Source organism: Onychostoma macrolepis, chromosome 12 (genome assembly GCF_012432095.1).
Source record: "Onychostoma macrolepis isolate SWU-2019 chromosome 12, ASM1243209v1, whole genome shotgun sequence".
Classification (NCBI taxonomy): Eukaryota; Metazoa; Chordata; class Actinopteri; order Cypriniformes; family Cyprinidae; genus Onychostoma; species Onychostoma macrolepis.
Genome location: NC_081166.1, coordinates 12,701,007 through 12,714,458, shown reverse-complemented (window position 1 = coordinate 12,714,458; position 13,452 = coordinate 12,701,007). Strand labels below are relative to the sequence as shown.

Below are 13,452 nucleotides of genomic sequence, written 5' to 3'. Positions count from 1 at the left end.
GTTTTCTTTTTATTTATTATATAATAATAATAATAATAATAATAATAAACCTTGCTACATGTAGCCTACTGCGCTAAGCTAACTGAGACTTGTTATAGCACTTGCATATCATTGCTCTTTTGTTGATTTTGATTGCTTCCATTGTCCTCATTTGTAAGTCGCTTTGGATAAATTACTAAATGTAAATGTAAATAACATAAGCATTTTAGCTCATTGTGGCGAACTTCTGTGGTTACTGAAACGTTGTTTGAAAAGTCATTGCAAAATACATTAAAAGCCCAAACTTTTTTCGCGCTCGGCACGCACAGACAAAACAAGACACAAGATCTCCGACTTGGTAGTTTCGATGCCTCCGGCTCGCCACAGAGAGGTGCTGTTCGGGCAGGAAACAAACAAGCCTTGACACTGGATATCTCGCCGGTACAGAGCGGTACAGGACGGCACGATCAAACGCTAGAGGGAGCAGCGAGGGGGGGTGAGGGGCTCGTCTGACGTCACATGCGGGGACTGTTGTTCTGGATCTTGAGTGCTCAGCTCCACTTTCATCTCTGAGGTCAGTGGTATCGGAGGAAAGAGCGACTCTGGAAAAATGACCGTTCTTTTGAGTCTTTTGGATTACTGGGCGCCTAAGTTTTTAAAGTGAGATATGGAAACGATGCCTGTTACAAAATAAACACCTATTAGGTAAGTGATGTAACGTTAAATGTTCACATTATTTTACAAGCGAGGTTTTCGTTCTTGCTACACTGCGGTTTTCGTTCTGAATTTACTCGACAAAGCTATTTTTGATTTTAACTTGAAGTCTGTAATCTTTTTCATGCTTTTTCAAGTTTCGAATAGGATTTTACTATTTCAACTTTAAATGCTCCAAGGTACCAGATTTCATAGTTTTGACAGTTGTGGTAATATTACTTAGACGTTGAAATACCCCAAATTTCCATTTAAACTATGAGTAAAAATGTAATAAATCAGCTGCAGTATAGAAAATGATAATAGCCATGTTCAAATCTGGTTCTCTCAGTTTTGTTAGAAACTAGCTGATAAGACAACATCTAATGTTGATATCTGTCTCCTAAACAGGTAAAATAAAGATAACAAAGATAAAATGTTCTCTTTTTTTGGAAATCTATTTCTGTTTAGACTGTTAAGAGGATTTGGTGCTGCAAGTAAGCATACAGAGCAACCTCTAGGTTCTCAATTACAGACCGTCTTTACTTACAAATAAAATATTATTATTATTATTATTATTATTGTTGTTAATTTTAATTTGAGCCTTTCAGTGAGCTATTGTTAATGTGACACCAAAGCCTTTTTGCTAATTTAATTTATATATATATTTTTTTATCATACTGAACTAAATACTTTTTGTCTGCTGAAAGGCAAATCTGGTTAAGTTGTAAATAACTTCCATATCTGTGATGATAATCAGCTTTTGTTTTCTTTAATTAGGTTCCACACGGTGCCTCCGATCTTACAGCATCTCTGTCTGTCTGCAGTACCTTTGAAGTAGGTGCAAATGCCAAACACTTAGACAAATCTACTTCTCCTTACAAGAGGGTGCGAAAACCAAGTTGCCATGGGAAACCAGTTGACAGAGATTGCCCCCAATACACCGTTCCTGCCTAACTTCCAGTCCCTCCACGTTGTGGTCATTGGTTTGGACTCTGCAGGCAAAACCTCGCTTCTCTACAGACTGAAGCTGAAGGAATTTGTTGAAACTATCCCAACCAAGGGATTTAACACTGAGAAGATTAAAGTTCCTGTGGGAAATGGCCGTGCCATTACCTTCCAGGTGTGGGACGTGGGTGGTCAGGAGAAGCTTCGGCCTTTGTGGAAGTCCTACACGCGGCGCACGGACGGCATGGTCTTTGTAGTGGACTCCACGGAGGTGGAGCGCATGGAGGAGGCTAAGGTGGAGCTGCACAAGATCACACGCACGTCAGAGAACCAAGGAGTGCCAGTGCTGGTGTTGGCTAACAAACAAGACCTTCCAGTCGCGCTGCCTGTTTCTGACGTGGAGAAGGTTTTGGCTGTACATGAACTGAGTGCCTCCACCCTGCACCACGTACAAGGATGCAGTGCGGTCGACGGGCAGGGGTTACAGCCAGGTTTGGAAAAACTATATGAAATGATCCTCAAACGAAAGAAAATGGTGAAGCACAGCAAGAAAAAAAGATGAGCTGAACGGGACAGCATATTTGTGAAGCTCCTCGGTTGTAGGATTTTGCATCAAATCCCTGAATGAAGGAAATGCTCCAGATGGCCCAGTGGTCAGGAGAAAACAGATTTGACCTTTATGTGTCACACAGTATTGAACTGCTTTCTTCCATGCCTAGTAATTGCTGTGCAGCTCCCCTTTGTAATCAAGGAAAATGTGATAGCATTGATAGGCTGTAGTTTCAGCAGAATATAAGCCTACGTCCTTGCCTTTTTTCTTTTTTCAAGCAAGAAAGAGACTAAATTATAGCTTGGCAACATTTTCACCAGACTTCAGACATCATTTTTTCCACAAACGTTAAGTTGATTGCCAGTGCCGATATAATAAAAGGCCATATAAATGTTCACGCTATGCTAGTTGTGAAACTGAAGTCTGAAGCGAATCACTGAGATTCGCTCTTCACAGATCTACGTTTTAGTTTTGTTTTTACATGCTGTAAATAGTTTTTGTAATGCTGTAGAATTAATAAATTATAGACTGCTCTGACAGAGTCAGTGTTTCAGAAGCCATATCTTTTATACCTGAGGCTGAATGGTATTTGCTGATATGATAATCATATTAATGATAATTTATTTGATGTGCTGTTAGCCTTGACAACATAAAATCACACTAATATATATGACACTATAAGGTTTTAATTCACTGTGATGAAACAGAAAACAGCCCCTATTAAACTATTAATAGAGCAGGCGCTCATGATGATGTCATCTGTGTTCAGGGAGAGCATCCCACAGGAAATGCATTGATGCTGAAAGAACATTGTTTGATGTAACCTTGGTGTTATAGCCTAATTCGGAAGCTGAGTCTAGAAATGGGCAGAAGCAACATTATATCACATTTGCTGACACAATACACAAGATTTATTAAACAACCAAAGTGAGATGTATGTAAATAGAGTCAAAGGCACACAAAATGGACAGCGGGTGATCATTTATAATGCTGCAGAGGCAAATCTAGTATTCTTTTGGGGTTTGCATTGTTTTAAGAGAGCAAATGGTTTTTGAATGTCCCGACCCCCACCAGTGCACAGACAAATCTATTTACTTTGCTATCAACTTCCCAGTGAAGCAGCTGCTTTGCTCTGATTGGATTAATTGGTGCTCTGGGTTTATTGCATGAGGAGACTGAAACGGGGCTGATTTATGAGATCAGTGAATGTGGTAACTTAATAAGACCTCTAGGCCTCTGACAGGATGATACGTAACTTGCCATTTTGTTAATTCGTTTAGAATTTAAAATATTTGTTATACTATCTGTGACCCTGGACCACAAAACCAGTCATAAGGGTACATTTTTCGAAATTGAGATTTATACACCATCTGAAAGCCGAATAAATACACTTTCCATTGATGTATGTTTTGTTATGATAGGACAATATTTGGCCGAGATACAACTATTTGAAAATCTGGAGTCTGAGGGTGCAAAAAAAATCTAAATATTGAGAAAATCGCCTTTAAAGTTGTCCAAATGAAGTTCTTAGCAATGCATATTACTAAGCAAAAATTAAGTTTTGATATATTCACAGTAGGAAATTTACAAAATATCTGCATGGAACATGATCTTTACTTAATATCCTAATGATATTTGGCATAAAAGAAAAATTTATAATTTTGACCCATACAATGTATTTTTGGCTATTGCTACAAATATACCCCTGCGACTTAAGACTGGTTTTGTGGTCCAGGGTCACATATAGCTTGTGTGTTTTTCTAAACATTATATGTGTTATATTTCAGTGGCAGTGCCTACTTTTTCAAACAATGGACTAAGATAGACTGAAATTCATCCATCAATATCCTATATGCATCTGCTGTGCTGAAAGGGACACCACCAAGTTAAATGTAAAAGATTTTATTGATCTCAGTGGTCTACACCCTGCCTCCACCTCAGAAAACAGATGCTTGTCAAGGTTTCTGATCCACGACCTCTGGTTGTCAATACACCACGAGTATCATCACATGGGTGGAGCTCTGAAGACCAAGCCAATTGTCGTGACAGACCTGGTTTCAGTGGCATTTCGCCTAACTAGTTCTCTCAATGTTATCTTAAGAATGAGGCAAGTCACCCTGCTGAGCTGGTTAATTAAGAAGTGGCACTGTCCTCTTAAGCTGAAGACAAACAGTAATCCTCTCTGAGAAGCAGGATTTAGTTATGTAAATGTTTGTCTAAATATTTTACTACAATGAAGTGGATTTGAGTCTTGTAAAAAAAAACAGCATTTTTAGTCTAAGATGTCCTTAAAAAGCATCAAGGCTCTGAAAATTGTGTCTTATGTAACAAAGAGCTGTTCCAAAGCATTCTAAATTGTTCATGTCCCCTCCAGTCAGCCATGCATGATGTCACATTGGGTGAGATAAGCAGTCATTGATAATGCACTACTAGTACACCACTAAACAAGCCCTGTGGAGTATTTCCATGCTTGCGCTTCCAGATTCACCCAAACTATTAAGCCTTCAACATTTATCTTTTGAGTAAATACGTTCCAGAGCTTCATGGTGGAATTTTATCAGTGCAGCTGATAACTCAAAGGCTGTTCCATGTGGCTTTGTAAGCAGTGTTCAAATGACTAAAATTACCAAAGCTTCCGGGTGCCCATTATTAGGAAGAAAAAAAACATGGGAATGCTAAAGCGGCATACCAAGAAAACAAACAAAAAAACAAACCCAAAGATGTTTATTTACAGTGATGCCAGTTACAATCTGATGTTCTTCTGCTGCTTGAATCACTGTTAGAGTTATTAAACTGTGGCTTATTTGTAATAAAGTCATAAAAAAAAAAAAAAAAAAATCACATTACATTTTTTCCCTAAATTTACCTGTAATAAAACAACTTGTACATGTTTTTTTTTTTTGTTTTTTTTTTAAATGTATTGGAAATATCTCCTAATTTATTATTTAAAAAAGGTAACACTTTTTATTTAGCAGTGATTTAGCAAAAAAATTGTTCAGAAGTTTGTTACAAAAAAAAAATCTGTTCTTTTGAACCTTCTATTTGTCAAAGAATACTGAAAAATATCACTGTTTACTTTCCACAAAAACATTAAGCAGCACAACTGTTTTCAACATTGATAATAATAAGAAATGTTTACTATGATTTCTGAAAGATCATGTAACACTGTAAAATGTTATGGCAGCTAAAAATGTAGATATGCCATCACAAGAATACATTTGAAAATATATAAAAATTGAAAATAGTTATTTTAAATTCTAATAATATTCTACAATATTAATCTTTTTACTGTATTTTTAAGCAGCCTTGGTGAGCTAAATATCTTACCCACTCCAAAACCTTTGAATGGTAGTGTCTATCTGTGGTGTAGAGTACTGTAAGTAAATATTTTAATCGCGGTTATTAATAACTAAATAACTACGGGGTTTTGGCCCCCTCTACACATTATTCGAGCACTATAAATACAGAGGCTTAGACAGCATCTGAAATAAAACATGACAAGGAATTATCCTTTGAAAACAACCCCTTATTTCAAATCTGTCCAACAGATTGTCAATATGAAAAAACATTATTTAAACATATTCCGTGACTTTTGTGTCTAACGCCCTAAGGATCTGGATGTTGGTGAAACAAACCGTCGGCGTGTTTTTGACACGGACCCAAGTAAGGCAGGGGAGCCTCTGGGATTATAAAAGGATTAAGAAGGGGAATCACAAGATGGCAGGTGTATGCTACAAACATGTCATCCATCACAGAGTGGTTCCCCACAGTATTTCCAGTCACTGTACAACCATTTATTCCAATCTAGAATGGAAATAGCTCTCTAAATTTAATTCACATACAAAACAACACCAATAGTTACAGTTTGCATCATTATGTGCAGCTGCGAAAGCACTCTATTTTTTAAATCCGGTCTAGATCAGAGGACAATAACATCAAAAGCTGCCATTCTGGGATGCAGTTTTGGCCTCATTCTGGCTGTAATTTCACACATCACAAAAAAAGTGCACATAGGTGTTCGGGGAGCCCTTTCTGTGGAATAGCTGGCAAATCAAATGGCCCAGACGTTCTTATTTGTCACCTCAGCAACAGTGAGTGTGTAACCATGGGTGACCTCAGAGAGCTGCGCAGGACCTTTTAATTGCCTTTGTGACTGGGTATGTATTTCATGTGGGGGTGACAGAGGGGGCAGAGAGGGATATAGAGTATTAATGGCTCTTAGTGTCTCTTAAGAACTCCAAAACTCTTTATTGCTAAATGTAATATTGTCTTGAAGACACCTCACGGGTCTGGAAGAGATTCAATGCGGAATTATTGTAAGACCGCCTCTCACACTGGGGGATGCGAATGTGTTTATCGTTTAACCATTGTTGTCAGGAGGCGGGGATCTCTCTAGCCAGCACTATTTTCCACAGGCTCATAAAGCTGCCACTGGGACTGAGATGAGAAAGCGTCCTGGGGAGTGGGATTGCCGAGAACCGAGCACAGTCCCAGGGCAAGATAGCGTGGGTCATAAATCTGTACCCCAGCTCACAAGGTTTGATGGGGAGCACACAGTTTCACTCTTTGGAGGCTGAAGAAAACAGCAATATGTAATGGACTGGAATTTTAGTGGCTTGTGTCTGTCTCTTCACAACTAAAACTAGGTCTTTGTTAAGTTAAAATCTTATAAACACCTTTTTCAGGGGTATAATGTCATGAGTGATGTTCCCAAATATCTGGGAAATGTCAGCATGGTTCTTAGTTGCCTAGTTTTGTAAGTGTGATTCATTAGACGAGAGGCCCCACTAGAATTATTGCCTTACAAAAATACCAAATTGCTTGTGCCAAAGGTTTCTCATAATTCAACAGTGGGCCTCTGTGCATGCAAAACATTAACCTCATTAATGTTGTAATACAAACCTCAATATGATTTGCTCCCGTGATAAACAAAAAATGAAATGAAATGTGAATTTCATCATTCTACATAAATGTTTTGCCCACTTTAAGAATGCATTCTGTTGATACTCTTTGTGTCTGCTTTACTGTAAAATCCTAGACATGTTAATCCTAAATATTGGAAAAGCACATGTTTGGTAATGCTGGTGTGGTGCACTGGGATCTTTAAGCAGGAACAAACGTTTTTATGTGTTTATCAACGGTATTTTCTCAGAGGTCTAGTGATCCTGTACCAGGATTACCCCAGTATCCCATCTGGCCAGACAGCTCTTGAGGATTAATGCAGCAATATCTGATCCACTGCTAAACTCAACAGCTGATTTATGTATTGCAGTGTTGTTAAGAGCGATTGAGAATCGATCTGCCTCTCTTTTGGTACACTGAAAATCCTGGAATGTAAACATTGAAATTAAGAGAAAGTTTTCGAATCTTGAAAAATTAGGATTTAGACATTAATTTAAAAGAAAGAACAAACAAATGCAGGTATTTCAGAGTGAGATTAGATGCAGAGCAGGTTTTATAAGCATACATGATTTGTAGCAAATTGTACAACCTATGCCTCTTCTGCAAGATAGGGTCAATAAGTTCTTCTACTTTCATTAAGTTAATGTACGAGACTCAATTTTCACGACAACAGCACATAAAGCAAAATTCTCTGACTCAGCGTGTCTGAAGCTTCAGGTAGCTTCATTATCGTCTAGTGTTGCTTTAAACATCCCACAGCACTAATAAATGTAGCACACATCAGCTCAGTGTATTTTGAAAATAGGATAGCATGAAAAAAAAGGAAATATTCTCCATCAATGTTATGACAGAAAACCTAAATTTAGAACCAGTTCTGTTAATGGGGCTCAAACGTGCATTCTTCCACCAGTGTGGACAAAACACTACTAAACGTTAGTTTCCAGCATTACTATTCAGCGGCATAACAACACAACTACACACCAAACATATAGTCATCAGTGTATTTTGATTCCCGAAAGAATGTCTCTTATGACCCGGGTTCTTTTTATAATGAATCAAAAACATAAAACTATGGCCAGTTTAGTTCAGTTCCAAATATACAGTGTAACCAGTGTAGTCCAATTCCCGAATGAATTACTCTAATGAGCTGAATCTTTTACTGAATCAAAAACATACAGCACGACTAGTCCAATTCTTGTTCTTTTAGTAAATTCAGAATATACAGCGCAATCAGATTCCTTAAAAAAATTACTCTTATGAACAAGTTTGTTCACTAAATCACACAGCGAGATAAGAATAGTCAGATTCTTATGAACTGGTTCTTTTAGGGAATCCAAAAATACACAGGGTGACCTCAGATTTTTCTAGACCCTTTTTACTGGGACACAAGCCCCACTGAAATACTGCTGTGCCCCAGTAAAATATATAAATCCTTGTCTGAGGACAGAGATTACCATGCACTGACCTGATAATAATTTTCCCATATTATATTTTAGCAGTCATGTCAAAAATGTATTACAGAGCCCTAGACATGACATTATGGTGAAAAAATTATATTGTGGCCACAAATTAAGAATTTGTTCCCACAACTTAATTCATGGTCATGGCTTAACTAAAATGAGGGAATTAATGGATAAATTGTGGAAATGAATTAGTAGAGCATGGCCATGATATACTTTTACAATTAGGGAACAAATTAATAAACTACAGGAACACATTCTTACATTGTGGTGATGATTTATTTATCAATTTTTTTCCATGTCATGTGCAGGGCTCTGAAAAATAGTGTTTCTAAGATGTTTAGAATGAGTTCTACTGTAAAGGCTTTTACATTTGATTGCACAAATGATTTACAAAACACTTTGTGCTGGCATATTTTGCATTACAGTTGCAGATGCAGCAAAATTCATGTTTTTTTTATACCACACTATTACTAATCAAACAGATCAAAATCTTTTATCATATCACTCCATCAGTAGCCTGCCTACCCACACTCAGGGCTCTTCTTTCACCACCCACCGGTTGTTTTCTGATAGTACAGCAGTTTTTAGTGTGGGTGGGTGATCTCACACTCCCCTGCACTGCCTTTGGCAGAATGCACACTGGTGCTGATGCCTTTGTTGTACAGCAGGACACCCCTATTGCTCCAGCATCCCATCGTCTAACTCGTTTAGTAAGCAGCCAACAGTACAGTATGCTAGATACAGTATTCTAGTGCCATTATTGTTCAGCCAGCCATGGAGAATAGTGAGTGGGGTCATGGTGTGAGAGAAAGGAACACACGTGTGAAGTGAAGCCCACGTGAGTGTGGGAGCTCATGTAGTAAACCAATTCACTTGGTAAAAAAAGAGGTCCTCTTCACTCGTTTAACAAAGAACATTGCTCTTGTCTTTTCACAGACTCAGAAGGACTCTCATCTCTGATTTAGAATTAGAAAACCCATCAGTATGTGATCATATAAAAAGCTCCCAGACTCCAAAAAAGAATAAAAACAAATTCACTGAACAGTTGTTCAATAATTTAGTTGTATTAATTAATTGATTAATTCTTAATTTTAACAACATTTTACATTAATAATGTTTTTATTATTACAACCCGAATTCCGGTAATGTTGGGACGTTTTTTAAAATTTGAATAAAATGAAAACTAAAAGACTTTCAAATCACATGAACCAATATTTTATTCACAATAGAACATAGAGAACATAACAAATGTTTACACAGAAATTTTACACTTTTATCCACTAAATGAGCTGCTACAGGTGTCAAAAATGTTGGCACGGGGGCAATAAAGGGCTATAAAAGCAAGAAGTTTTGAAAAGATTCAGCCGAGAGAACATAAGTTAAATGACATCAGGTCTGTAACGTGATTAGCTATAAAAGGGATGTCTTAGAGAGGCAGAGTCTCCTAGAAGTAAAGATGGGCAGAGGCTCTCCAATCTGTGAAAGAGTGTGTAAAAAGATTGTGGAATACTTAAAAAAAAAAAAACGTTCCTCAACGTCAAATTGCAAAGGCTTTGCAAATCTCATCATCTACAGTGCATAACATCATCAAAATATTCAGAGAAACTGGAGAAATCTCTGTGCGTAAGGGACAAGGCCGAAGACCTTTGTTGGATGCCCGTGGTCTTCAGGCCCTCAGAAGACACCGCATCACTCATCGGCATGATTCTGTCATTGACATTACTAAATGGGCCCAGGAATACTTCCAGAAACCACTGTCGGTAAACACAATCCGCCGTGCCATCTGCAGATGCCAACTAAAGCTCTATCATGTAAAAAGGGGGCCATATGTGAACAAGGTCCAGAAGCACCGTCGAGTCCTGTGGGCCAAGGCTCATTTAAAATGGACTGTTTCAAAGTGGAAAAGTGTTCTATGGTCAGACGAGTTTTTGTTGGAAATAACGGATGCCTTGTCCTCCGGGCTAAAGAGGAGGGAGATCTTACAGCTTGTTATCAGCGTTCAGACGTCTTCAAACTGTTTTGAAAAGAAGAGGAGATGCTACACCATGGTAAACATGCCCCCGTCCCAACTATTTTGAGACCTGTAGCAGGCAACAAATTTCAAATGAGCTCATTTTGTGCATAAAATTGTAAAATTTCTCAGTTTAAACATTTGTTATGTTCTCTATGTTCTATTGTAAATAAAATATTGGCTCATGTGATTTGAATTTTTTTTTTTTTTTCACCTGAACAGTTGTGGCACATGCATAAAAAGTTGTATTCATTAAAATTATTCATATTGAATAGAAAATTCATATTGAATTCAAAATGTATTAAATTTATTCATATTGAATGTTTTATTGTCACATCTCACACGGGGGAGCACGGGAACCAGGAACGAGGAGACGAGGAATTAGCAACACGGGAGTTTAATAAACACAATAGGGAAACAGATCACAGGCAGGGTTGACACTCGGGTTGACACTCAGGTTGACACTCACGTTGACGTTCAAAGACCGACAAACACTAACTGAAAGGACTGGGGTTTTAAAGACAGGACAATCAAGGAACTAAAGGAGACACACCTGGAATCAAATTAACCAATCAAGGGGAGACAGAAACTAGGTCACAGGGCACACATGGGGAGCAAAACACACACAAGACAGTCCAGGGACGTGACATTACTCCCCCCTCCCGGAAGGTGCGTCCTCGCACCGTGGAACAACAGAGGGGGGGGGAAACGGGTGGGAACCATGGCGGAGGCTCAGGAGGAGGACGGACCACCGGGAGGAGGTCGGCAGACAGAGACCAGGGAGGCAACGAAGGAGGGAGGAGCCAGGGAAGAGACAGGAGGGACCCGGAGCAGGAGGAGCCTGGCCGGACCCAGGCCACAGCCATGATGATGGCCCACGGTGGAGCCGACGGAGGGAGGAGCCATGGAGGAGGAATGGCCTCCGACTCAAGGGGGCCGACCAACGGCGGCGGAGCAGGTGGTGGAGGAGCCCGAGGCGGAGACGGAGAGCCGACGAGCCAGGGAATGCCGAGGATCCGGGGCCAAGGTGGAGCAGAGTGCTCTGGCGACCGAGGCGAAGGCGGAGCTCCGGAGATCCGCGGCGGAGCCGGAGCGACTGAGGACCAAGGTGGAGCTGGCGGGAGGAAGGAGCCCAACTGAGCCGGTGGGACGGAGCGACGAGGTGCAGCCGGAGGAGCGGAGTCCTGAGGCGATGGCGGGTCGACGCCCGACCAAGGCGGAGCCGGAGGGACGAGGGAGCCTGGTGGAGCTGGAGGATCGACGGGTGACGGTGGAGGCGAGGGAGCTAGGAGCCGAGGTGGAGCCGCTGGGTCAACGGGCCGAGGCAGAGTCCGGGCCGAGGAGGTTGGAGGCGGAGGTGAGGGATACTCCAGCCCCGGCGATGCTGGAGGATGGCAGTCCTGTGGGGCTCGCACCGTATTGATGGTGGGCTGAGGGCGAGCAGAGGGGCTGCCAGACGACAGCGGTGGAGGAGGCAGGAGCGGGTGGGAGGTGGGCATTTGCGAGGGGCCGGCACTGGGGGGCGCTCTTGAAGCGCGGACACTTGGGGGCGCTCTGGCAGCGCGGAGACAGGGAGGCACTCTTGCAGCGCGGAGACAGGGAGGCACTCTTGCAGCGCGGAGACAGGGAGGCACTCTTGCAGCGCGGAGACAGGAGGCGCCTTCTTGGTGCAGGCACTGGGGGCGCTCTGGCAGCGCCGGTGCTGGACGGGACCAGCGGGACTCTTGAAGCGCCGTGGCGCAGGCACTGGGGGCACTGCGAGGGGCCGGCACTGGCGGGCACTGCGAGGGGCCGGCACTGGGGGCGCTGAAGCGCTGCGCTGGACGGAACCAGCGGAGACTCTTGGGAGCGCCTTCGTGGCGCAGGCACTGGGGGCACTCGAAGCGCTGCGCTGGACGGAACCAGCGGAGACTCTTGGGAGCGCCTTCTTGGCGCAGGCACTGGGGGCGCTCTGGGCGCTGCGCTGGACGGAACCAGCGGAGACTCTTGGGAGCGCCTTCTTGGCGCAGGCACTGGGGCGATCTGAAGCGCTGCGCTGGACGGAACCAGCGGAGACTTTGGGAGCGCCTTCTTGGCGCAGGCACTGGGGGCGCTGAAGCGCTGCGCTGGACGGAACCAGCGGAGACTCTAGAGGCTCTTGCGAGGGGCAGGCACTGGCGGGCTCTGCGAGGGGCAGGCACTGGCGGGCTCTTGCGAGGGGCAGGCACTGGCGGGCTCTTGCGAGGGGCAGGCACTGGCGGGCTCTGCGAGGGGCAGGCACTGGCGGGCTCTGCGAGGGGCAGGCACTGGCGGGCTCTTGCGAGGGGCAGGCACTGGCGGGCTCCGCGGCTTGCCATACTCTCTGCCGGCGGGCTTGCCATACTCTCTGCCGGCGGGCTTGCCATACTCTCTGCCGGCGGGCTTGCCATACTCTCTGCCGGCGGGCTTGCCATACTCTCTGCCGGCGGGCTTTCCTGGACCGCGAACGGCGGCTGGTGAAGGGAAACGTTGACCTCCAGATCCGCTTTCCCAGTCCAGTAAATCCTCCTCCATGTCCAGCAGCCCCAGATAGATGATCAGCTCATCCTCAGCCGTGATGCAGGGGCGGAGCTCCACTCCGCGCTCACACCGTCCACGGTTGGCTCCTCGCGATGGGCACCGCCGCCGCTCGCACCTGATCTGACGTGTTGGGCTCAACTTCCGGGCGATCTTCCGCCAGTCGCCGGCCGCGCTGGCTCGCAGATCGCGGCGGGAATGGCTCTCCGTCATCGGTGGGCTCGGGCTGATGCTCCGCATCGCTGGGAGTTGGTGGGCTGGGCTCTGGGTCTGGAGTGGATCTGGCGAGATCATCCTCGGAAGAGACGGTGAGGGTGATCCGCTTTCACCAGAATCCACTCCACGAAGGCGGCGAAATCCTCTCGAGGACCATC

The 13,452-nt window shown here is 43.2% G+C and overlaps 2 protein-coding genes across 2 annotated transcripts in view; one reads left to right on the top strand and one right to left on the bottom strand.

Annotated features, from left to right (window-relative positions):
- LOC131550797 (uncharacterized) overlaps nt 1-13,452 on the bottom strand; it is a 117,542-nt gene that overhangs the window by 1,997 nt on the left and 102,093 nt on the right. The gene's annotated exons all lie outside the window — the stretch shown is intronic.
- On the top strand, nt 505-2,708 carry arl4d (ADP-ribosylation factor-like 4D). The gene is made up of 2 exons (XM_058793209.1): nt 505-684; nt 1,450-2,708. The coding sequence occupies exon 2, from the start codon at nt 1,577-1,579 to the stop codon at nt 2,177-2,179; it is 603 nt and encodes a 200-aa protein (XP_058649192.1). The 5' UTR covers nt 505-684; nt 1,450-1,576; the 3' UTR covers nt 2,180-2,708.

Bases quoted from the DNA above. Each gene is read 5' to 3' on its own strand.
- arl4d (XM_058793209.1), top strand. From the start codon at position 1,577: ATGGGAAACCAGTTGACAGAGATTGCCCCCAATACACCGTTCCTGCCT.